This window comes from Hydra viridissima, unplaced genomic scaffold (assembly GCF_058129835.1).
Source record: "Hydra viridissima isolate aposymbiotic clone 2 unplaced genomic scaffold, HvirCarnegie_v1 scaffold_5, whole genome shotgun sequence".
NCBI lineage: Eukaryota > Metazoa > Cnidaria > Hydrozoa > Anthoathecata > Hydridae > Hydra > Hydra viridissima.
In genome coordinates this window covers 9,468,918-9,494,741 of record NW_028324304.1, presented here as the reverse complement: position 1 = coordinate 9,494,741, position 25,824 = coordinate 9,468,918, and the positions used below count along the sequence as shown (strand labels likewise).

The 25,824-nt window shown below is 29.2% G+C and overlaps 2 protein-coding genes and 1 pseudogene across 3 annotated transcripts in view; all 3 read left to right on the top strand.

Moving 5' to 3' along the window:
* The first annotated feature begins 478 nt into the window (after nucleotides 1-478).
* LOC145188859 (uncharacterized) overlaps nucleotides 479-25,824 on the top strand; it is a 28,256-nt gene continuing 2,910 nt past the window's right edge. The window contains exons 1-7 of the mRNA XM_090088713.1: nucleotides 479-626; nucleotides 768-904; nucleotides 8,648-9,138; nucleotides 9,232-9,588; nucleotides 9,940-10,087; nucleotides 10,176-10,338; nucleotides 19,405-19,581. Coding sequence (XP_089944839.1) covers nucleotides 770-904; nucleotides 8,648-9,138; nucleotides 9,232-9,588; nucleotides 9,940-10,087; nucleotides 10,176-10,338; nucleotides 19,405-19,581 — 1,471 coding nt within the window. The 5' untranslated portion in view covers nucleotides 479-626; nucleotides 768-769. The remainder of the gene's footprint in view (nucleotides 627-767; nucleotides 905-8,647; nucleotides 9,139-9,231; nucleotides 9,589-9,939; nucleotides 10,088-10,175; nucleotides 10,339-19,404; nucleotides 19,582-25,824) is intronic.
* On the top strand, nucleotides 2,441-4,044 carry LOC149888516 (uncharacterized; annotated as a pseudogene). The gene is made up of 2 exons (XR_016452920.1): nucleotides 2,441-2,499; nucleotides 2,679-4,044. The product of XR_016452920.1 is annotated as an uncharacterized LOC149888516 (transcript).
* LOC149888515 (uncharacterized) lies at nucleotides 3,641-4,457 on the top strand. Its single transcript, XM_090088719.1, has one exon. It carries the CDS (start codon nucleotides 3,641-3,643, stop codon nucleotides 4,256-4,258), a length of 618 nt encoding a protein of 205 aa, XP_089944845.1. The 3' UTR covers nucleotides 4,259-4,457.

Here is a 25,824-nt window from a genome sequence, read left to right as displayed (position 1 = left end):
CTTAATGATTTTTAGTTCTTGCACAAAAAATTGAATGCAATGGTTACATTAAAAAATGCTGAAAAAGAAAATGTAAAAACTTTTAGTAAAAACTTCTAAAAAAGTAAGATTTGATAAATATTTCTTCTAGCAAATAATAATCTGTTAGCATCATTTTAACAATAGCACTTGGAGTCTTTGAGTTCTATTTCCTCTTGATCTAAGATCATTCTCAACACAACTTTTTACTTATTTTGCGTTTGAGAAACATTAATTTTTTAAACTAAACTAACTAGAATAAATTTTCATGACTGCGGGGGATATTAAACATTTTTATCAACACGTTTTAAATTTGGTTTTGTATTTATCTAACTTGTTAGTTTATTTTTTTTTTTTTTCTTAATTTACTCTAAAATAAGTTAGAAACAACGAATCGCGATTATTGATTTTGTTTTCAACACGTCTGTTACCTAAAACTGTTTGTTGGTAGCTAACTTCTGTATTAGAAATCATTTGTTCAACCGAGCGTGCACAAGATACAAAAGTGCAAATGAGTTCTTAAAAAATAAATAAATAACTATGGCTGGAAAAGCTAAAGAGGTTTCGAGCAATGACCTTTTAAAAAAAACTTAAGCAGGCATTTACTGGTGATTTGTTTGCGATTTTTTTAAACTTGATGTAACTTAAACTTTTCTGATCTTTTTCAATTTGCAATATTTTCCCATTTTCCATACCTGGTGACTACAACTTTTTTCCATTATTATTTTTTATTTTAACTTTCTTTTCAGAAATGAAACATGATTTATGTCTGCTGATCCTCAACTTCGGGTTGATCATAAGTATCAACGGAAGAATTCTTGAGGAGGATGAGTGTAAGTTATCTAAAGAAGCCAAGAGAAGTAATTTGCTGCAACTACTTGAAAATGTATGAATCTTGTTTTTATTATTTGGCATTAAACCTTCATTTTTACTATTTTAGTTGTTATAATAAATGTAACAAACACCTATAAAAAATTCTGGTAATTTTTATTGTTTCTAGTTTTTAAAGATTTTCTAGCTATAAAAACATTAACTGCTTTTTACTACAAAGTATATTTATAAGTTTAAAATGACAAAATATTTAACAAAAGTTTTACAAACATTTTACAAAATTGCTGATTCATGAAGTTTTGAGAATTAAAATTTTTAAAAATATTAGAAATTGTCTTTATTACGTTGAAATGTCTCGATCGAATTTCCTCCTTTTAAACTTTTAATATGTTAATTTAAACCCCGCATTTCATACGGCATTGTTTTAAACATTTCATTTTTATTCAATCTGAGTTTTTTAAACCGTTAGTTTTTAATCATGGATCCGGGTACCAACCGTTAATCCTGTTAACCAGGATCTGGAGAAAGCCCCTGATTTATGCATTAATCTGATTGGTTAATTGCCAATGAAGTCAGGCGAGTTAATCCTGTAAGACCTTCAAAAAAGTCCCCATGCTTATAACATAGATCAAGGCTCTTAAAACCTTTTGGCAGGTGAAAAAGCTCAAAACAGAAAAAAGATTTTTTCAAGAAAACTGTTTTTAGATTTTATGCAGAAATTTATATTGCGACAAACTGAAGCATTTGTAAAATTTAGTTTTAAGCATTTAATGAACTGTGGATTTTAGTGGTGTTAAGTGCTCTATTGTTTTTTAACCTCAAATATGTGCTTCTAAGTATTTATGATATTTCTTTATTGCTCATGTATAGAATAGAAAAATAAGAAACTGAAACAAAGCACACACAGGGGCGATTTTACGGGGGTGTGTGTGGGGGGGAGGTGTTACACCCCCCTAGCAATTGTAAAATCAAACTTAAAGTCGGTATTTTTTTGAAAAAAAGTTATAGTCGGTAAATTTCATGGATTATTTTTCAACATGACTTTTATAGAATTTAAAAACAACAAGTTTTTTGAGTATTTTTAAAATCTGCTTATATACGATAGTCGCGATATAATTACCTTTTACAGTGGCGATATCTATTTTTAGGATAGGATTTTTGAGTCGGTATTTTTAACATATTTCACCCCCCCCCCCCCCCTCGTATTTTTCCTAGAATCGCCCCTGAGCACACACACAAAACACACAAAAAAATGTTTCTTGAAAATATCGATTAAAAAAGGGATAAAGTTTTTATCTTTTTGTACGAATAAAAATACTATGCAGTTACAATAAAAATAATATGTAGGGTCGTTTCCACACCTACCGTGAGTCGACACTTAACGTAGGTTTTAAATACCAACATAATTATTGCAAAAAGTTGTAATTATTTTTTTATTTTTATATTTTGTGTATCAACGACATCGTCATGCACTTCTATTACAATCGATAGAAACCGCAATACATAGTTACTTATATGAACTCGATGGGTTTATTACGTCCGCCAATTAAAATACTTTTTTTTTAAATACCATTTATTAGAAGCGTTTCAAGTAAAACAAGGAAATTTAAAAAGATAACAAAAATTTTATTTCTAAATTGACTTAATCAGGTAAATAAAACATGAATCATTACTAATATTATTAAAACAACTCATCATTATAGTATCAATGTTGTATTTTTGAATGTACGATAAGTATGAACTAAAAAAAATGTTATTCCATACATCTCGTATGTCCAATGAATAATCAACTTGTTTCTTTTTTACTGTAAAAATAAATATTATTTTAGTAAGGTTCTTTTACAATGGCAAGGCATAAATATTAGACAAAAGTTTGTAGCTCAAAATGAATAAAATATTTGGAAGAACTGCTTTGAAGATACAACACTGCGGGTATAAATCGGTACTAGGTGAACAAATTGAAAACAAGTTAGTTGAATGGTTACTAACATGCACCAGAATGGGATTTGCCATGTCTGTAGTACAGCTATTAGATACTGTGCAAAAATATTTGAATTCCAACAATACAAAAACACAGTTTACTAACAATCGTCCTGCAAAAGGTTGGTTTTATGCATTTTTTTGCCGTCACAAACAGCAAATCTCAAAAACAAGGTGAATACTTAAACCGAGCTAGAGGAGGAGTAACTGAAAAAGCCATAAGAGATTGGTTTGCTGAAATTCCGAAGTTTTTAGGAGAAAACGCTCAATATTTAAATGATTCAATGCGCGTTTTCAATATGGATGAGAGTGGTTTTCAGTTGTCACCAAAAACTAATTTATCAATTGGTGAACGAGGAAAAAATACATATGAAGAAAGTGCTCGAAGTAATAAAAAAAGCATCACCACTTTATTTGCAGTAAATGCCAGGGGAACTTTTGCTCCATTATTAACAATTTTTAAATATGCTCGTCTTCCAAATAGAATTATAAATGCTGCTCCGTCAGGATGGGGTATTGGAAAAAGTGAAAATGGTTGGATGACCGCAGAATGTTTTTTTGAGTATATTACAAACGTTCTTCATCCATTTTTGATAAAAGAAGAAATTCCTTTACCAGTTATTATTTTTTTAGATGGTCATGCGTCACATTTTTCTATCGAACTTAAAAAATTGTTCAAAAATTATCTGAGTCAAGTTTTGCTCCGGCTCCTTATTTAGAAGAGAACCATTCAAGTGTGACTTTATCAGCTTCCTCTTCCATAACCTTTATTGAAAAATGCATTGATTTAAGTATTTTAGAACAGTTTAAAATGACTGATGAACATTTAGGTTGGAAAGGTGATCTTGAATACCTCCAGTTGTATCATTTTTGGAAAAGAGCCTTATCTGAAACGTATAAAACCATAATTTTGCCTGATGAAATACAACATGGTAATAAAAATCAATCAACAACTTGTAATTTAGAAATTTTGCAAGGTATAACCGATATGGATATGCCTGATTACAATAATGCAGCTGTAATAGAACCAAAACCAGCTTGTTTCAGTTTAAAAATAGCAACAGAAATCATAAATCCAATCGAAAGTGTTTTAATATGGCCAAAAAAACCAGTCCAAATGTCCAAGCGCAAAGGAGAACGTTTACCGTCGGTTGTAACATCTGAAACGTGGCAGCAAATTCAGAAGACAAAAGTACAAGAAAAGTCACAAACAAAGTATGAAAAATTAAGAAAGAAACAATTAGCTGCAAATAAAAAGTCAAAATTAGAGGAAGAAAGATTAAAAAAGAAACAATTGGCTATGGAGAAAAAGTTATTAAATAAAAAAAACAAAAAAAGAAAGAGAAAACATGAAAGCTTTGAAAAAATAAAAAAAAATTGCAAAAAAAAAGAAAGTCTTGAAACTGAGTCAGAAAACGAGTTCCATTAAAATGTTGATAATAATTATAAAATAAGAATCCGATAGCTATGATGAAACTCTATCCTTTCCAGCTTAAGAACTTAAAGGATATGTATTAAAGTAACGGAAATGCTTTAAAATCTTTGGTTTTAGTTCATAATAGTATTTTTATTACAATATATTTAATGTTTATTTAATAGTATTTTTTTATTTATACACCCAAAAACGTTTAATAAAATGTTACTAATTCATTAAATTTTTATTTGGAACCGCGAGCGCATTTTAAACCAGACACTAAAGCAGATTTTAAAATATACGATAAGTGTTGACAATATATACGATAAGTGTGAAACACTTACGATAAGTGTGAAACACTTACGATAAGTGTGAAACACTTACGATAAGTGTGAAACACTTACGATAAGTATGGAAAATTGCGCTTTAAAAGTTCGATCAAAGTAAGTACATTATTGATTTAAATTTCTGAGTAAGAATAATTTTAAACTAACCGTTATAGTATTACATTGACGGCTGCAAAAATTCATTTCTAAAGCATTTCTACTTTTTGAGTAATCTAATATATTGTAATAACTTTTGTTAAACTCACGGTAGGTGTGGAAACGACCCTAGTTGTACTAAACTAAAAAATGTTATGAAATGATAAACCTTTTTACATTTACAATTATAAAGTTTTCCCTTATACTTTTGTTATACTGCCTGTGAAGCGGGATTTAAAAGTTGGTATTTCCTGATAGTATCACCTTATTCCAAATATCTTCTTGCCTCTTTGCATTTACCATCTGTCCACATAGTTTTCTATCTTGTAATTACCAATTGTCAATTAAAAATTTCATGAGCACCGATGGAGTCAGTACCTAGTGGAGTTCTACAACTTAATCCCTTACGTGGATTCCTTCAGCCCCAAAAGCAAAGATAGTCGTAAATCCAGTTGTAAATAGAAACTCTTTAGAAAAGCCACTATCTTAAACTCTCTAAATACCAGCCATAGGCGTCCAGTTATAACCCAGCAGACGCGATGACGTTGAAGTAACTTTGAAACAACATTGAAACCCTTAACTCTATTGTATATCGACGTTGAAAAAGCGTCATGTGCCTGCTGGGGGACATAACGCTGCTGTAATCATTTTTGAGATACACCCAGAGAAACATTAAAAGATCAAAATGAGTCACAAGGGTGTTCCAGGTCCATACGGTGCATTTGACTCAAATAGATTTTTTGTTTTGACAGCATCATCCTTTTGGAAAGGATTAAAATTGAAAGCAGAGTTTGCAATGAATGTAAACTTATAATTTTTTTCATAATTTTTCTTACAGTGCTTCTTTAAATATACTTGTTTAGTTAAATAATTAAAATGCACCAGTACTTAGCATATAAATGACTTTAGTAATGTTCCACAAATCTCCTCAATTTCGCATACTAAATTCATGTTTATGCAAATTAAACCTCTATAATCGTGCAAATTAAATCTCCATGATCATGCTAATTCAAAATCTTCTGGCAAATACTTATAGAAGAAAAAAAATTCTGATTCTAATGATGATTTTGATTTTTTTTACTTGAACTTTGGTTCAATTGTTAATAAACTATTTTGAAGGGTAACCAAGATACGTAAACTGTATTTTAAGTTACCTTCTAAAAAGCAAAATAGCAATCCAACCAATAGTTTTTAACAGCGGTTTTTGACTGTATTTTTGGGCTCGCTTTTTTTAACGGCAAGGTTAAAAGCGCGTGCGGTTTTTAAAGTAAAGAAGACTATTTGATACTATGTTGAATGATACATGTAACTGTTGCATGGTACATGTGCCTTCTACTTTGGCTGATATATAAGCTGAAAAGTTCTAGACTGGTAGTAGACCCCTTGTGTTCATAAATGTTTCTGTTTGTAAGCATCGAACAACAACCTATATTTCCAGCAACTTGGTGTAACTCGATTCAAAATATTGTATTGTGAATGTTTTGAGTTTAAGAAGCAAAAGAATTTCAAATTATTCAATGTTTTTATTACCAAATCCACATCAATTAAAAAAAAAACTTCCTGCACATCATTTTTGTTTTTAGCATATATTTTAAACAGTTAAAATATACAGTTAAAAGTAATTTTTAATGTGTAAGCTTGTCAACATTATTTAACTTATAAAGTGACTTCAATTAAAAAGTCATTTTATAAAATTAATAAAGTTCAAGCTTTTTTAAAACAATTTAATTATCTTGGTTTATTATAAGTTATTATAATTATCTATTATTAGTTATTATTAGTTATCATTATCATAATTTTGGGTTTTTATAAGTATGTAAAGAAAAATGCAAAATCAACCTCACCAAAAAACTATATTAATAGTCGACATCTATTGAAATTTACAAAAAAAAAGAAAATAAAAACTGATCAAAATTGAACTGATCATCTTTTTGGTCGATGGGAAAAGTTTATCTTTCCAAATTAAGGAAAAGTAACAATTGATACCGAAACTGATTGAGAAGAAAAACAGAAAGAAGGAACCGGATTCACTTAAAGTAGAAATAGAAATTTATTAGAAATTTGATTTAACCTGGACTTTTCATGTAGAAAAACAGTTTTTATTAATTGAATCCCAAGATAAAGTTGGATGCAACAAAAAAAATGCGAACAACAAAATTGCTTCAAATTCTTCAATCCATCCTTCAACGATTGAGAATTTTAGAGAATTTTTTAATATTTGCTTAATGTAATAGAAGTTTCTGAAATTTCACATTAAAAAAAACTTTTAAGGAATTAAATAAAATGTTATTTTATTGAATGTAAAAAACTTATTTCTGCTAAAGGAAATTCTTTTGCTGTCGTTCCCATAGTTCCTATGTAAAGTTTCTCTTTTTAACAAAATTATAAGAATGATAATTGATATTCAATGTGCTTTTTGTGTCTTGATTTCTGCCAAAAACAATAAGGGAAAACATGAAAGTAGAAATATGATGCATAATTTTCAGGATTTCAAATTTCACTTAATGTTGCCAACTTTACCAGCAAGCCCCACACATTTCGTCATACCACTAGATGTTGCCAACTTTACCCGCAAGCTCCACACTTTTCGTCATACCAATAGATGTTGCCAACTTTAGGTCGACGAAGAACTGGAAGAGAAAATCAAAGAGAATGGAAAAGATAAATAAAAATCAAAGAGAATGGAAAAGATAAATGAAAATCAAAGAGAATGGAAAAGATAAGCAAAAATTTTCAAGTTAAAAGAACAAGTTTCTCAAATGTTTTATTTTAAAGTTAAATTACGTTTTCACAAGACAAGTTCATGTAACAATTAAACAGATGTGAAATCTTGATTGATCCTTGTAATGCAGCAAATAACTTTCATTTCTGAATTGGTTAGCCAATCAAACTTAGACAAATCAGGTAGGAGGTGATGAATCTAAAGTCACCAGTCAATCAATAACACAAAACATCAAATGTTTTATTCAAGGTCCGCTAACAGAATAATTTTTTTCACAAATATCACATGAAATTTACCAATGAATATTTATTCACAAATAAAGAATGAATAATACAAATGAATCGTATCAGCTCATACACCAGCAATCAAATTTTTTTTTTACGTCATTAATTCCCGTCTGTGGATCTGAAAATTAAGAAATTTCTGATACTGGTAACAGTTTTATTGCTATAAACATCTCTTATACTATGTAACCAGGTTTAATTTTGTTCAAATGTTCTTAAATGCACCTCTTGTTAATCTAAACCCATAGATAGAGTCAATGATTGCACCCAAATGTCAATTTGAAGACTAAAAGCTCGTATTGAAATTCTAATTTTCTTAAAACTATTTAACAATATTTTATGCAAAACTTATTAAATCTTTTTACTTTATTTAAAAAATTCTTAGCATTTTTAAGTCATTTTTTAGTGAAATTTAAAGGGTCAATTAAAAATCACATAATAAAGTATTCAAAAATTTAACATTCACAGATTTGTGTTTTATTATTTTTCAACTGAAAGTTAGCCATGCTTAAGAATCGTTTTCATTCTATAAGAATCTTAAGTACCAAATACCTTAATTTTTTTACATTATATGTGTAATAGAGGGCGATATATTTGCAAATATATAGTTTGTAAAATTAGTATACCTATTTTGTTATAGAGGTAAAACATTTCGTTGTCACCAGGATCATTAATTTCGTTATTATCTTTTACTTCTTCATTTTTAACAAACATTAGCGTTTTAAGCACACAGCAATGATACCATAGGCATGTATGACAAATACTTAAGACACTAAGAGAATTCATTCCACACTAAAAAGTTAAACGATTTTTATTAATATTGATGTTTAGCACTCTCTTGTAAAATTCTCTTTAAAAGAATGTGTATTTTAAAAGATGTTCAAAAACCTCCTAATAAATTTTTTCAATAATTAAGGTAAAGGAAGAATACTATAAAAATAACAGACACATGGCTTCAACGAACGATGACATAACGAGCTTTCAAGTCAAGAAGCAGTTTCATCCCTATTATCCAACATATGAAAATATAAAGAAAAATGCTGATGCCGCTATGCATCAACTAAATATTTTAAAGCATTTATCAGTGAACGTAACTCGTTTAAAGCCCAGAGAAGTACGACTCATCAACCAGTTTCAATACTTTCTTGAGTCAAGTTTTGATAATATTTATGGGAGCTATTACGATGGCGTGTGGATGCTGGGCCCGGACTACTTTTGCGAACAACCTATTTGTGTTATAAGTAACCACTTGTTAGCCGCCCTTAAAAGAATCACAGTTCAAAGCGTAAAAGATCTGGAACTGATTATTTATTGGATCCGAGAACATAGGAAAACATTTACGCAGTACACTGATAATGCAAAGAGAGGCATCGAGTTAGGAATGGTTCAACCTGTAGAAGTTTGCAAGTATGAGGATAAAAACTTTTCACTTCAGAGTTTATTTTTAATCTGATGCTCTTTATAAAGCATTTCTAATTGTTTCATCATCCGCTAATCTAGATCTGCATCTCGGACGCTCTCGACACTTTACAGACAAGTCTACAATGGCGGACCAGAAAACGCTCTTAAGTTTGGTTTCTCCACGCTCTTAATTGGAGACGGTGATATTTTAAACCAGTCTTACTATAAGTTTATTTCGAAAAGTCATCTTCAGGCATTTAAAAGTAAAAACAACGGTAAAGATTATGTGGATGTTGTGAGACATGCAATTGTCGAAGATTTTGGGAAGCCTCTAAAAGACATGATTGATTATTTTAAGAATGAGCATTTTAAATACTGCTCCCCCAGCAATGTCTCTAGTGGTTTAGGAGGATTACCTCTAAAATTTAAATTCAAAGATGGAGTCAAACAAGAACCGTAAGTAATGCTTATCTATTCATGTTTATTTGCAACCAGTACTTGTAAAAATACTAATATAATAAGGGCTAAAAAACTATGATAGTTAATTTGTCGGCATTAGCTGATACATTTTGCTACGAGAAAAGAAAAGATTTTGCTTTTTTTTGCTCCCAAAAAAAAAGGATGTGTTTTTAAAATTTACTTCTCTCAAGACAAACGCACTTAAGTAATACTTTATTACTTTTTATAACAAATAATTTTTTGCTGAAAAGTATATCGTTCTTTTTATTTTATTTGCTTTGCTTTCCGTTAAAAAAAAAAAATGTTTGCATAATTTTGTTGTTGAGCCTATGTTACTATATTTTACAGAATAACCTCTCAAAAACTTCCAACGGGAGAAACAATCAACGTTAAAAATGGATATCGAAAGTTGATGAGATATTACACGACCTCAAACATGACTGGAAAAAAGGCTACGGAGTTAGGATATAAAAGATTGAAACAATACTACAAAGAGGTAAATTTTGTCTTTTAAGGTAAAAACAACAAATTAAACTTTATAAAACTATTTAATGTTTATAAATAAACACACTCTTGGTTTGCAGGTATTGACTCTCGGCAAAAGTGTTACTGGTAAAGAAAATGAAGAAGATATGATCAAAGAATTCAAAAAGAAGATAAATGATAAATCTTTGTATTTTAATGCGGAAAAATTCCCAGCAAACGAGTCAAATGATTTAGCTCATGAGAAGTGCGTAAATGATGCAGGTAAGCACAAATAAATGAAGCACAAATAAATGAATTCTTACAAGCGCCCACTAATGCGCTTCATTTTTGCTACATAAATTTTCATTTAATGTTAATAGCATTTACATTAATATTTTTGCTCATTTTATAACTCTTCGCAAGGTAAAGCAAAACTAAAGCTTAAAGTTGTAAAAAAAATTAAATCAAGAATTATTTCTATGCAGATTTTTGTATCGCGATTTCGTATGTTTCATTTTTAGGTTGCATTTGTTTAATTAAATTAGCTTTCTTTACAATAGTATAAAGTATATTACAATAGTATAAATGCCCCTAAGATTTGATTTGTTTAACTAAATTAGCTTTATTAATCGATTCGCCTCCTATTGTACTGTGAGGATGGCGTTTTTTTTTTAATGGTTCAAGTTACTTATTTAATTTAATGTTTGTTTAATGTTTATTATTTAGTTAATGAAGGTAAGGGGAAGGGGAAGGGGAAGGTTTGGGTTTAGAGTTACGTGGATTAGGTATATGGAGGTTGGGAATAAGGTTGATGGTCTGGGGAGTACTTGGTTAGGAAAGGGTGAAGTTTGGGGATAGTTTGGTTAGGAGTGGGCGAGGTTTAATCAAAAGAGCTAAACTTATATTCATCGTCCTCAGTATATTCTATAATGTAATAAAAATTAACAAATGTTCTATTAATGTGTAATGGTTAGCACTCTTATATTTATAACTTTTATATCATACAAATAAAATTTTCTTACGCTTTTTGCAGTGTTCAATACTGTTTATATCACTGCTTATAAAACTGCTTATAAAACTGCTTCTCCATCAAAGTACTCTTCTTATCATAAAATTTTCTCTCTCTTTTTTAAAATTCTTCTTAAAACTTTCTTAAAATTTTCTCTTTAAAATTACATCTTCCTTCTCCTTTTAAAACTCTTCTTCTAAAGAGACGACCGTACTCATCAGTCGCTCTAATTTCTCTCTAATTCTGTTAGACTCTCTTTTTTTGAGCTTTTATAGTTTTTTGCTTATTTTCCAATTGCGATATCTTTTCATTTATTTACATGGCAGGTTGATAAGTCTTCATGTTTACGTCTTTTCTCAGTTGTTTTTAACTTTTCTTCTTTCCGTTTTTTCGTTTACTTACGTGATAGATCAGTGAATCATCGTGAATAAGTCTTTTCTGATCGTTGTTTTTAACTTTTCTAATTGTCGCTTTATCGTTTACGAGTCTCCACGTTTACGTCTTTTCTCAGTTGTTGTTTTTAACTTAATTCTTTTTGCTTTATCATTTATTTATATGAAGAGTGGACGAGTCATCTTGTGTCTGTCTTTTCCGATAGTTGTTTTTAACTTTTTTTATTGTCGCTTTATCATTTACGATTCTTCGTGTTTACGTCTTTTCTCAGTTGTATTTAACTTTTCTTCTTACGCTTTATCACTTATTTATGTGAATAGTTGGGGAATCATCTTGTGTATGTTTTTTATCGATCGTCGTTTTTATTTTAGTTCTCCCTCCTCACAGTACACATTAATATCAATATCAATATTATACCATTTGCGTATAAGGGGCTGTTTATATGAACCGGGCTAGCCCGTTTAGCCGAGCTGGCTCGTTTAAACGAGATCTCGCAAGCTTTAAGATTTACATATAAAAATTAAACTTGTTTACATTACAAATGGGCCAGCCCGGATAACAGAGATCTCACTTGTTTAGAGTGGGATCCCACCAACGCGAGACAGTTTTCTTCATAATACGCATGCGTCTTTTTTTAAATAAACTTTAAAAATGTCTGACCAAAGTGAAATGCTCGAATTTAATTATAAAGAAAATAATGAAACAAACAAAGCTTGTGAAAGTTTAAGCGATCATTCTGACGAATTTGTAATACAAGAACTAAATTCTCAAGAAAATAAAAAAGCGAATGATGTCTTTGGAAGTTTAAGCAAACATTCTGACGAATATAAAACTAAAAAAGTATCTGGAAGTTTAAACAAGCAATTTAAATGGAGTGCAAAAATGGTAGAAGATTTAATAGAGTCTATACAGGCATATAAATCCTCTATAATGTTTAAAAATTTAGACTTTGACGCTGATAAACAAGCACAGTATTCTTATATCAGAAAGGATATGGTAAATAAATATGTCGATGAAAACTTGTTTGGTTCAGGATCAGACATTCCAAATTTACCTTTAAATTTTAAACAGCTATCTAGTCAAGACCAGGCCCTCCTTAAGACAGAGTTTTGTCGAAAAAAAAAGTTAATTTCTAGAGGAAAAAAAAGAATCCAGGAAAAAACAAAAGAAATTAGACAAGCATTTTCTAAAGCTGTAGTGTCTGGGTGAAGGAGTGGCAGTAGGAAAATTGTTTTTGAACACTATGATAATCTTGTCTCATAATGGGGTGGTTTAGCTAATAGTAAGCCCTTACCATTTGGTATTTCAAGTAGTGAAAAAATAACTTTTAATAACGAGGATATTTCAGACTGTAGCGATAATGAAAATGAATTAAAACAAAAAAAAAGAAAAACATGTCGTTCCAAAACTTATTGACAATAAAAGAAAAATGCTTTAAAAAAAATCTTTAAGTAGCACAGAGAGATAAACTTTTTTAAAATGAAATGAAAAGTGATGGAGAGCTTTGCAAATATCTAACTAAAGCCATAAAAGAATCCAATGAATCTTTTTCTGATTGCATAAAAGACATTAGTAAATCAATTAGTGATCTAAGCAAGGGTTTGTGTTCCTCTATGGAATTACTTTCCAGGACACTGATCTCTCAACAACAAACATCTGCTGTTCAAACTCTTACACCTCAGCATTTTATTTATCAAAACAATAGAGCTTTTCAACCTATTTGGATGCAGAAAAATGAAAGCCACGAAAAGTCAATTGACGATAGAAATACACAAGCTTAACTAGTTGTTATTTATGAAGTTTATTAGACATTTATGTTATTAAAAAGTCTTAAGTCATGGATATATTTTTTAGGGACTAAAAATCTTTAAGAAACTCTTTTAAAAATATTTACAAATAAAGTTGTGAAAAGCTTATAATTAAAATTCACTGTTTTATTACAATAATAAATTATTTTTTTTTAAACATGTTCAACTTGTCCGACAAAAAATCATAATAAAACTGGAACAAAAATATTAAAAACTTTTTATTTAATTAAAAGATGAGTATTGTTTTTTGTTATATTTGATTTTATTCTGTGTAAAGAGTTTGCTTTTGAACATAATTTTCATTAGTGTACTCAGTTAATGCTTTTCAAATAACTTCACCTTCACTGTCAATACAAGAAAAAATTGGATCTGGTAAATTTCTAAAAATTCTTTCATTTTCATTTATTACCTCAACTTATATTTTTACTAACTCTTCATCAATACAAATATTGCGTCGTTCACAAAAGTTATGTAAAATAAAACATGCATAAATTACTGTTGGAATTTTTTCAAGTTTTAAATCCATTTTTTTTATCAAAATTTTCCAATGCGCTTTAAGGCGACCAAAAGCACATTCTATAGGGTTGCGTGCAGTCCTCAACATACTGTTAAAAATGACTTCTTCATTTTTCTTGCATGTACTATATTCTTTCATACAATGTGGAAGTAGTGGATATGCAGGATCTCCAATTAGGTAGCATGAAACTTTTATTTTGCTCTTAGTAATAGTTTGAAAGGTTCCTGGAAGTCTTGAACATCTCAAATTAGTATTAATAGAAGAATTTGAAAAGACTTTAGCGTCATGCACACTACCAGGCCACATACATTCAACATCCAAAAAGCTGCTTTGTAATCACAAACTGCTTGAACCTGTAATGAATAGTATTGTTTGTAACAAAAATAATCCTGAGAATGATTAGTTGGACAAACAATGGGAATGTGAGTCCATCAATACAACCAAAGGCTTGAGTCATTCCAAATTTTGACTCAAACTCGGACTAGAAAAAATCCATATAAACTTAATAACAATATTCATCTCACCGAAGTGAGACAGCCCGACTAACAGAGCCAGCCCGATCCATATAAACAGCCCCTAAAGCTTGGTTTCCACAATGATATATTATATATACTAGATGTCTAACTTCGATCCGAAATGTGAAGCCGTGGGAGCCATTTCTAATTCGGGCAAAAACGTGCATTTTTAACTTTTATTTCGCACGTCGGATATAGTTTTTGCCCTTATTACAAATGGCGGATATAGTTTTTGCCCTTATTACAAATGGCGGATTCAATTTGTAAACAAAAAAAGCGGCTTCACTTTTTGTCCAATAAAATCCCGCAAGTTAGACATCTAGTATATATAATATATCATTGGGTTTCCAATAGTTGTAGAAATGTTGTACAAAAATCGTGCAACGTTCGTTTGATTAGTTGTGCGGTAAATTGTTGTACAACGCAATTTTTCCATTAGATTGAATTAGCGCAAAAATCTTTCAAAAAAAACAGTGTAAACAAACAAAAAATGGCCGTCACAAAAAAAAAATATCACTCTAAATTATCGACTTTTTGTTACACTTTTAATTTTAAGACGCATATGTTTTGGGTCAGAGAACTATTTAAAAAACTCGTTAAGCAAGGTGCGTTTAGTTCTTTTGTGCAAGAAATGATGCTATTTGATAGGGAATTTTTTTTTTATCGATACTTAAGAATGTCTCCTGACAGACTGGAACACCTTTTGTCATTAATCGGATTTTCAAATTTGTCTTAATCTATTCAATGTGTTAAAATGAGGCGGTTGTACTACTGTGCAAAAGGGGAGTGGAGTTTGTAAATTGTATGATTCACAGTCAGATGGGAAAAATATTGTCAAGTTCATAAAGAAAGCAATGACTCATAAGTGTCTCAGAGAAGGTTAAAATAATTCCTCACAATGGAGATATTTTGTAAACTTTATTGTTGTACAACAGTTATGTGTGGTTTCCATTAAAAAAATAAGCTGCGCGTTTTGCACAAAAAACAAAAAACTGTTGCAGAAATAGATTTTTTTCAAAACTCACAACCGCAGTTGTACAACATAAAATTTGTTGTACAACCAACGTTAAGTTGTGCAACTTACACTAGAAAATGTTTCCATTATAAAACAAAGTTGTTGTGCAACTGTTGTACGACATTCCTACAACTATTGGAAACCAAGCTTAAGAGATGGACGTGCGACATTGTTTTTTTTGCGAACCATGCTCGTTGCGCATTTTCACAGATCTTTTTTTTTAAAACAATAAAAATTTAATTCTCTTTAAGGTGGTACATCTCCATTAATTTTGAAATTTTTTAGAAAAAATCAATTTTTGAAAATTGGTTTTTTAAATTCAAAATTTTTCATAGAACAATATTATTAATTTTTTTTTTAATAAATAAATAAGGAAGTGTGTACAATTATGTGTTTTGTGGCCATAGTAAATTGAGAAGTCCGTAGCAACAACATAGCAACGCATTTTAAAACATAAAATGTAAACTTGCTCAAGCTTATAAACATCAATAACTCTTTTCTACTGCAGCTTGTTTATTTTGTGCTTCATGTTTATTTTAAAAGCTATAACTTGAACTACTAATGCGAACATGTATCAAATGTATCGTGCTTGCATGCTGTTTTAATTTGTTAATGTTCTTATAAATAAATAGCTAAATAAGATATGGGACGTTCTATTGCTCGAACTAAAAAAAGAAAGTTTTCTTGTAATCAACACCTAAAATCTTCAAAGTTTATTCAGCTTGATACATCAATTTCTAATCCAAGTTTATCAGCAAGCTCCAAAAAAATAGTAAACACTGAAATATCTGGAAGTCAAAAAAATTACAACATCATTATAAACTTTAATATTTTAAAACTAATGGTTAGTGAGTTTAAATGCCCCGAATGTGGAAATGAAGTTTGTTTAGAAAATGATTTAAAAAGCAAGAAAGGTTTTCGTTTTTATTTAACTTTACAGTGCCTTTGTTGCCAATTTAGCAAAGGATGGCACACGTCTCAGTTTTCTACTAAAAAATCTTAAAGTACTCCAGGTGTTCCTACTGCATCAGTTAATTTTCAAGTCGTTACTGCTTTTCGTGAAATTGGTAAAGGTTATCAATCTATATGCAAATTTGCTGCAGTAATGAACATGCCATCTCCTATGAATTTTAAAAACTATAGTGCAATAGATAACAATTTGTTAAATACTTATAATGAAGTTGCTTCTGCAAGTATGTCAAGCGCAGCCAATGAAACCAAAGATATTATTTCTAAATCAATCAGTGTTAATGATGTTTCTGCTTGCCAGGTTTCTGTTGATGGTACCTGACAAAAGAGAGGCCATCAATCTTTAAATGGTATTGTCACTGCAATATCAAGGGAGTATGGAAAATGTCTTGATTCAATTTTGTTAACTAAGTTCTGCAAAGCTTGTAGTTAGTGGAACAAAAAAAAGTCAACACCAGGTTATCAAAATTGGAAAATAAATAATGTTTGTAAAGCTAACTACAAATAACATCAGGATCCATGGAAGAACTTCATAAATTGGGCTGCAACCGAATTTAAAAAAATGAATCACAAATCAAGTGCTAAAGGTAAAATAAGGAGGAAACAGCTTAGAGCCATCAAAAAAGGTTACATAGATATTTAAAAAGAACTGGAAAAGGACCCACAATATAATAGTGGAGGTTTTTAATTGGGCTCGTGCTTCTTTTCCTAATATAACGAACATTTATTTTGTTTTTTGTGTTTTTCTCAAAATGTCATTTTTACCAAATACCTAAATTTTAAAACGCAATATTTTCAGTTTCGGACCATATGCTGACTTGAAATTTTCAGGGTGTTTTTGTTATAAATTGACTTAGGTAATGAACCAAAACAAATAAATATGATGTATAAGTATGTTTAAAATCTTTTTTTCTTGCTTTTTTTGTTAAAAATTTTCTTAAGTATATAGAAAATTATTTTTAAAATGTTCTATGCATCTTTAATGCATGATTTTGGTTCATAACCTCTTCGTACCTTTTAGGAACATAGTGTGAAAATTTCAGAGTTAAAAAGATATATAAAACTGGAGATATCTTGTTTTAAATTACACCCATATTTTGGCAATTTGTATGGAATAAGTGAGGCAAAAGTTGGGCAATCGAGATTTCTTATTTAAAAAAAAAAATCAGCATACTTGTTTTAACTTGTGTATTGTAGTTTTAATTTTGTATTGATTATTTTAAAGAAATTTTTTAGAATGGGGGTGTACCACCTTAAGTCTGTCGGATTCCTCAAAAATTTTTGGTCTTGTCTAACCAGTCACATCAACTTCATTTTAGTTATTAAAGATAACAGCAATAGAACCAAGTTTCAAGCTTAATGTTATATAGCTAGACATTCTTAATATTTTAAGAAATACCGCTGATTATGATATAGAAATTGAGATCATTTACTTAACTACTTTAGTATATGTATAACTAGAGAGATAATAAATAATACAAAATATCAACTAGTTTTGTAGCTACCTAGAGTACAATGGTTTCATGTACAGGGAACTACTCCAACTATTATATTGGTGTAAACTTCCAGTTTATTAATATTATTGAATTATCTATTTGGGCTTGCTCCATCAGACATTATAGCTCTTACTTTAAGTCCAATGGATTCCAATATAATATATATATATATATATATATATATATATATATATATATATATATATATATATATATATATATATATATATATATATATATATATATATATATATATATATATAGTATATTGGAATCCATTGGACTTAAAGTAAGAGCTATAATGTCTGATGAAAACATGAGATATCTGGCCACATTTCGCAAGATAATTATAGTGGAATATATATGTAATCCACCATGAATTGTTTTTAGTAGGTGTACTTTCTAATGGGCTTTTTTATAATTCATTTGTAATGTAAAACCTTTTAAAAAGTTATTAAAACTTATAATCATCTTGCAAAATGCGGCCAGACATTTCATGTTTTCATTTTTCATATTTCATATATTGTTTCATTTGTCATAAAAAGCACATAATAACCCATTTGTTTTTGTCAAGTAAAACTTTATATATAGATGGTAAACCATTCTATGTTAATATTAAATACTTAGTTATTCTTTCAATTTGCCATAAACTGGCTTTGTTAAATTCTTTAAAACTGTCACAAATTACTTTTTTTCTTAATTGTACTTATATTATTTTATGTAAAAGTTATTTATCCTTAACTGTATATATTTCTGTTGTTAAACATATATATATATATATATATATATATATATATATATATATATATATATATATATATATATATATATATATACACACATACATACATACATACATAATATATATATATATATATATATATATATATATATATATATATATATATATATATATATATATATATATATATATATATATATATATATACACACATATGTATATAAACTATGGAGCTTATAGAGTAATCGAGGCAAAAGGTGACATATCGGAAAAAATACACAAAATTAAGGCTGGTGAATGAAAGACCAAGAAAGTGAATAAAACCAGATCTTGACAAAAAAATTCATTTAAGCTTTTTTATTTAAACTTTTTTATATTTTGCTATACTTTTTTTAGTGATTTTAAAATTAACCTTACAGGTCTATTTTATCATTGACAGACTTTGTTTACACGAAAAAAGTTTACCCAAATTTACAAATGTTCATCTTGAAAATATGATGAAAATTTGTTCATGCCGACAACTAATTTCCTTTACATTAGTGTAATTTATTTAGTAATTTGTCAAAACCTAAAGTAGTTACTTTAACCTGAAAAGTCTTATTAAACAAATGCTATAAAGTTTAAACTAATACCACGTGATCAGAGTTTCTGCTTTAAATCTGCTGGCAGTCATTTTAATAGATTTTTTGTTGACGGCGGAAAATTTAGAATTTGTCAGAAACTCGCATGGCCTGCTGATTTCTGCGGTCTTTAATGTTTAACTATGAGTTGCACGCCCATTCTTATACGTCCATGATAATACAAACGACTTTGTAAATTTTATGCATGCACAATATTAAATCAAAATCTACAAAATTGTGATAGTCTTGAACATATGTTTTCAGATGCGGAAGCATATTGCCCAACACGTTGGAAAGCAATTCAACGTTGGTTTAAGCATAACGTGAGAATCATGGTGTCTGCAAAACCCTATATTCAAGATCTGTTTTATACAAAAGGTGAAAACAAAACCACTCCTGATTGTCTGGTGAGGTTAACTGCAGAGTATAATCCTTCTAATGGTAAGATTACATTTTCATAAGCTTTAATGAAAATAAAAAAGAAAAATGAGTTTTGTTGAAAAAAGACAAAAATTTCTTGTTAACCAATTGTTAAAGTTGCTTATTTCTTTTCAAATAAAAATGAAATTAGAAATTTTGAAAACATCAGTAGTTCATAGGTCTCACGTAACTTAAAATATTTTAAATATCAAAATTTAATGCTTACCATCTTTAAGCAGATCAAAAGAATCCAGGTCTGTGAGTGCAAACTTCTCAAATTAATGCCGATAATTGAAATGCTGAAGATGAACTCTTCTCAATTAAATCTGTGATCCTTTTTGTTCCTCCTTTTTTTTTTTTTAAAGAGAGATGCTTATGCTCGAACTTAAACCTCTAAACATTTTTTTTCCTTGTCAAATATACAGTGTCAGACACCAGCTGGTCACAAGCATTGAATTCATATATTAACTATAACAATTTTGATTAAAAAATATACTAAATTTAAGAAATATAAAATACATACACTTTATTGACTTATTCAGTCATTTCGATTGCTGTTTTAGTAAATACTTTGTATCCTGATTTGACACTGTTTAAACTAAGGTTAATTAGTTTCCAAAGTTTTTTATTTTTGCAAAAGTAAAAAGAGGTGAAAAAGTTGCACCCAGTTGGATTAGAAAAACTATGTTCGATCTTTTTAGCGAAGTGTTAACCCTTTGCACTTGAATGGCGACAATATGTCGACTTGGTAAATTCCTCCCTAACTCTGGAGGCGACTATTTGTCGCCACTATTGATCGTTGTATTGCATTTACCTTTTGCCATTTTTTTTTAAAATATTTTTTTCTGAAATCAGCTTGTTTTGCGCACGTTCGCAAAAAAGTACGCTCGAGTTATTGGAAGGTCATACAAATAAAAAGTCTCAAGTGCAAAAGGCTAATTTTAACGGGAGCAAATCTTCACAGTAATAGATAAAATTGCTCCGATTTTTTTTTTTTATATATATAAATTACGCTCCTCTATTTCCGATAGACTTTAATTTTTTAATTATGCCCTCAAACATATTGAGAGCAGTTCAGAAATAGCAAACGACAAACCCACACACAGCTTACAAGATTAATAGGGACTAAGCGCTAGATCACTGAGTACCTTTTGATTTACAAGCAGTTGGTACGTTACTATTTTTTGTGTATTTTTTTCTGTTCTTTGAAAAACAAATTAAAAATAGAGGCATTTAGAACATGGCCTACTATAGTGACAGGCCGAGTAAACGTACGGCTTTTAAAAAAACTGTAGGCGAGTTGTTTTTTTTACGGAAGCATTCGTTTTTTAGGTTATTTAATAAATAGATTCATTAGTTCATTAGATAGTAATTAATTTATCATAAATAAAGGTTTTTGTAACAAATAAAACCTCTTAAATGAAAAAAATCGTTTATTAAATGCAAACCGCATTTCATTATAACATAGTAAAGACTCACTTTTTATAGTACTAAAGCTCAAACATCTTTATGAAAAAAAACAACAACATAACTTTTCAAAATAAAACTACAATTAGTTAAAAAAAACAATATTATATATATCACGTTTAAGATAGTTTCAATATTTTCATTTTGGGTTCCTTTGAAGATCGCGGGGAGTAAAGGTGGCAATAATTGTTAAAAAATATATTGGCAAGGATTCTACAATGTTTTTTTGAAACTTTGGTAAATCCATAAAAGTCAGATACCATCAAAAAGCTGTTAGATAAGCTAACACGACAGACACATTTGTAAAGATGGTGAAATAAAATGTACGAATAAAATATCCAATGGCAGATGTTATCACCAGGCAAAGTTAACCCACCATGATTAATCTCTCTGATATATTCTCCAAATTGGTCAAAACAAAATAATGTATCTTCAACTGGAGGATCTTCTCTACTGACATAGCCGGCAATATAAACCAAAGACATTTTAATTTCTTTAGACAAATTGCTTTCAATAACAGGAGGATTATGAAAAACATTCAACAAAGTATCATCTTGCATTACATAATTACATTTGTCACACAAATGACTTGATGAAACTTCTAAATCATTAGCTATGATACCAATATTTAAGCAAAGTTTTGTTTTTTTTATGTCAACTTTTTGCAATATTTGCTGAACATTTATAAAATAGGTACCACCTGATCCTTGTCAAAGTTTTCCAAATGCTTTCTCAATAGGGTCACTAGTAAAATGTCCAAGACAAACATACTTATGACTTGTAATTAGTAAATGTTTCACTAGTTCAACCATTCCACGACACGTATGGGAAAAAGCACGAGAAGTATCTTTGGTTAAATTTTTTATTCTTTGACCGTGTATTTCAGGTGCCATTTTTTCAACCATATCAGCCAAATTTAAAAGAAAGTTCAATCGTTCATCATTGTTTGATGAAAAAACAGCACGATTTTCATCTCTAGTACAAATGTTTTCATAAAGTCCTTTAACGTTAACAATTTTAAAAAATTTAATAAAAATAGATAAAAAAACTGTAGTGTCATCAACATTTTTTATGGATGAATGAGTTTTTAAAGCAGCTACAGTCTCATCACAACATACTCTTAAACAAGTTGACACATTTTGACGTTCGATTGGTTTAGGAAAAATTGCAGTTTCATTTAGTTTTACAATAGCATCTTTTTCATGTTGAAAAAGTTTTTTAAGATCTGACCATTTTGCAGTTCTTGAAACACCTTCATAAGTAAAACATAGTTCTTGGCATTTTTCTGTAAGCCAATTATTACGAATAGATTTATTAAATGAACAAAATCATAAAGAAGAAAAATATTATCATTAGTACACCAAGTATTATGGAGATTAAACATTCCAAAAAACTTTTTATTTACTTTATTATTGTCGCAAAGAATAGCAACAATAGAGCCACCACAATTTTTTATTGTTTCAATTGTTTGCATTGTTTGATCATACTGAAATTTAGCATCTAAACCTGTTACTGGTAATGCTTTATACAAAAACTGTTTTCCACCAAACAAAGAACAAATCATTAAACCCAAAACTGTTTTTGCCAATTCATTTGGGGAGTTAACAGATTTACCAAAAATGTTACCTCCTTGATATGTTAACTGTGGTTTAACATAAATCTCATCAATTAGTAGAATGACCAGTCTTTGAGAAATAGAACATTTGTCAAAATACAACTTTAAAAAATCATCATCTCCAACATTTCTAACTTTTGATGTAAATTTTGTCATCAGTGATATACTTGGTAGTTCATAGTCATCACGTAATCGAGAATAAAGTGTTCTTGACAATGAAAAATACTCAAATGCCCTGGCAACCATATCAGGAGAATATTTTTTTTCACCAATAAACACTAAGGAGTTCATACTTAACATCTGTTCAATGATAATACTTTTTTTGTGATCAATTGGTAAAGAATTCAGATAGTGTATTGCAGCATGGAGACAACTAATACAGTTAATAGTATTTATATGATTGTAAGAAAGAGGTTTTATGGTGCACTTAATACCACAGTGGTAGCTATCAAAGGATAAATCATTTTTTATCTTTAAAATAAACTTTGGAACACCCAAGTTGTCTAATGTATCAGCAGATTGAAGATGTAAACAGTTTTCATAGATATTTGATATTATTGAAAAAGAAAAAGATATAGATTTAGACATTATTTTTTCACACAAATCATCAAAGGATGAAATATTGTCAGCTTTTACAAAATCTTCAATTTCATCAGGCACAATACTTCTAAAAGATGGTAATGCTTTACTTGTTGGTCTTGGTGGTGCCTGTGGAGTTGGAATTTGACTTGAGTTTACAGAAGAAAATACAGATGGTGGATATTTTGGTCTTAACTTTCCGTAAACTAAAACTTTTTCATAGTTTCTAGGCCAATGATCTTCACAAATAAAAGTATTTGGGCCATCTGGAATGTTATCTCGAGGTATAGCACTTATCCATCTTTTTCGTTCATCCAGATTTTTTTTATTTGGAAGGCGAAAAACTTTCACAGACTTTGTAACATCGTAGTTACCTCTGCATCCTGAGACACAACACTTAAAAACCATATTTTATGAATCTAATTATTTAGATCTAAAAAGAATGCAAATTTAATACACATGCAATATAATTGAAATTAATTGAATATCAAATTGAAAGAACACGTCTTTTTCCTTGATCGCGCCATATTACAAATTATTAAAAGAAAAACTCGCCTACAGTTTTTTTAAAAGCCGTACGTTTACTCGGCCTGTCACTATAGTAGGCCATGATTTAGAATCAATACGTCGCACTATGAAGCGAAAAGTTCAAAAAGTGGCCATAAGTGGAATTTTTTTAATACACCATTTTCATTAATTTTTTTTTACAACTTATTAGAAAAAATATCAAATGATAAGAAAAATATATATTTTGGTTCTCTCATGTCTACTATCCTAGTCAGAGAGTTGGAACAATAATTTAATAAAAGCGTTTATTACTTTACAAAATTTTGAGTTTTGGCCACTTTTTGACTATTTCGCTTCACTGTGCGTCGTGTGCTATTTGCACATGAAAATTAGTTGTTTTTTTTTAAATTTAAAATCAACAACCTCAAATTTGTATATTATCTATATCTGTTTTATTTTTTTTATGCTGTTGAAGCAAAATTACTCTTAAAGTAAGATTTTTGTTCTAAATTTGAAATAAAAATCATTGGCACGTACATGTGGCTCATGATATTTTGCTGCCGAACGCCTCAATTTTTAGTTTCAAGCGGTAGAAAGAAATACAAAAAAAAGGTGTGTTTTGTAAACGTTGTGTGACTTGTGATAACGCATAAACATAGAAGGATTCATACAAAGTCCCTGAAAAAAAGCTCATACCCAGTGCTAAATGAGCGTAAAAATCAAATGCAACATTTTAATGAACATAAAATCAACACGATTCAATTGTATTGAATTTTTTTTTTGCTTTTTTAACTTTGATTTTTTTTCTTTGAGTCGAGTTTACTTTTTCAAGAAATCTATAAACCATATGAAGAATATGAATATGAAGAATATGAATATGAAGAAAACACTGAAAGATTTGTTCTTTTTTTTTTTTTTAATTTGATATTTAAAATATGAAAAACTTTTTTTTGTGAAATACTTGACTCGTCAGAGAGCATTTTTGTTATTCTCTTTTTGGAACCTAAATCATAGTAAATCATAGTGAATCATAGTAAATCATAGTAGTCAACAATGATGAGATTGGTGATGATATTGGCTTCTTTAAAAAAAAATGTAATTTTTAACTTCAGTAAAAAAAGTTGTTCAAGTGGCACAACACAATTTATCTTTTACTTTTCAAACATCTACTGATAGTTCCATTATTTTTCAAACATCTACTGATAGTTCCATTATTTTTCAAACATCTACTGATAGTTCCATTATTTTTCAAACATCTACTGATAGTTCCATTATTTTTTTCAAACATCTACTGGTAGTTCCATTATTTTTCAAACATCTACTGATAGTTCAATTATTTTTCAAACATCTACTGGTAGTTCCATTATTTTTCAAACATCTACTGGTAGTTCAATTATTTTTCAAACATCTACTGATAGTTCCATTATTTTTCCAAAAGATAAGTTTTAAATCAATGATGCTTTTTTTAATCAATTGATAATCTTCGAATTAATTCATGGTGTTTGTAATAAAAATCTAAAAAATAAAGCTAACTCCATAGCCTCTAACGTAGCTACAAAAAAATAATTCATCAATGCTTAATTCATAGATGGATCATGGTAAGTTTAGCTCTTTCAAAATTATTTTCTTTTCTTAATTTTAATTTAGCAGTAAATAATAATTGATTAGATGGGCATATATTTTTAACAAAATCTAAAATTATAAAAACGCAAGCTTAAATGGTTTTATTGTATACATTTCTAACAAATAGTGATAAGTCGCATAAATATGAAAAGTCACATAAATATGAAAAGTCGCATAAATATATGAAAAGTCGCATAAATATGAAAAGTCACAAAAATTTTCATATGTTTTAGGATATTAGGGATATTAGATTCAACAATCAGTACAAATAATTTTTATGAAACGGACTCCAGGTCATTTCAACAACGAGTGTTGATCCTGATCATTTTGTCAATTTACTAGTAAAATCAGCAAATTAAGTAGTGAAAGTTTTAATTACAAAACTAAATTAGAAGCAAAGAAATGAAAATAAAATAAACGATAAAAACTTTTTTCGATTTGTTTTACTTGAAAATTTATCTCCAACACTTTAA

Bases quoted from the DNA above. Each gene is read 5' to 3' on its own strand.
- LOC149888515 (XM_090088719.1), top strand. From the start codon at position 3,641: ATGACTGATGAACATTTAGGTTGGAAAGGTGATCTTGAATACCTCCAG.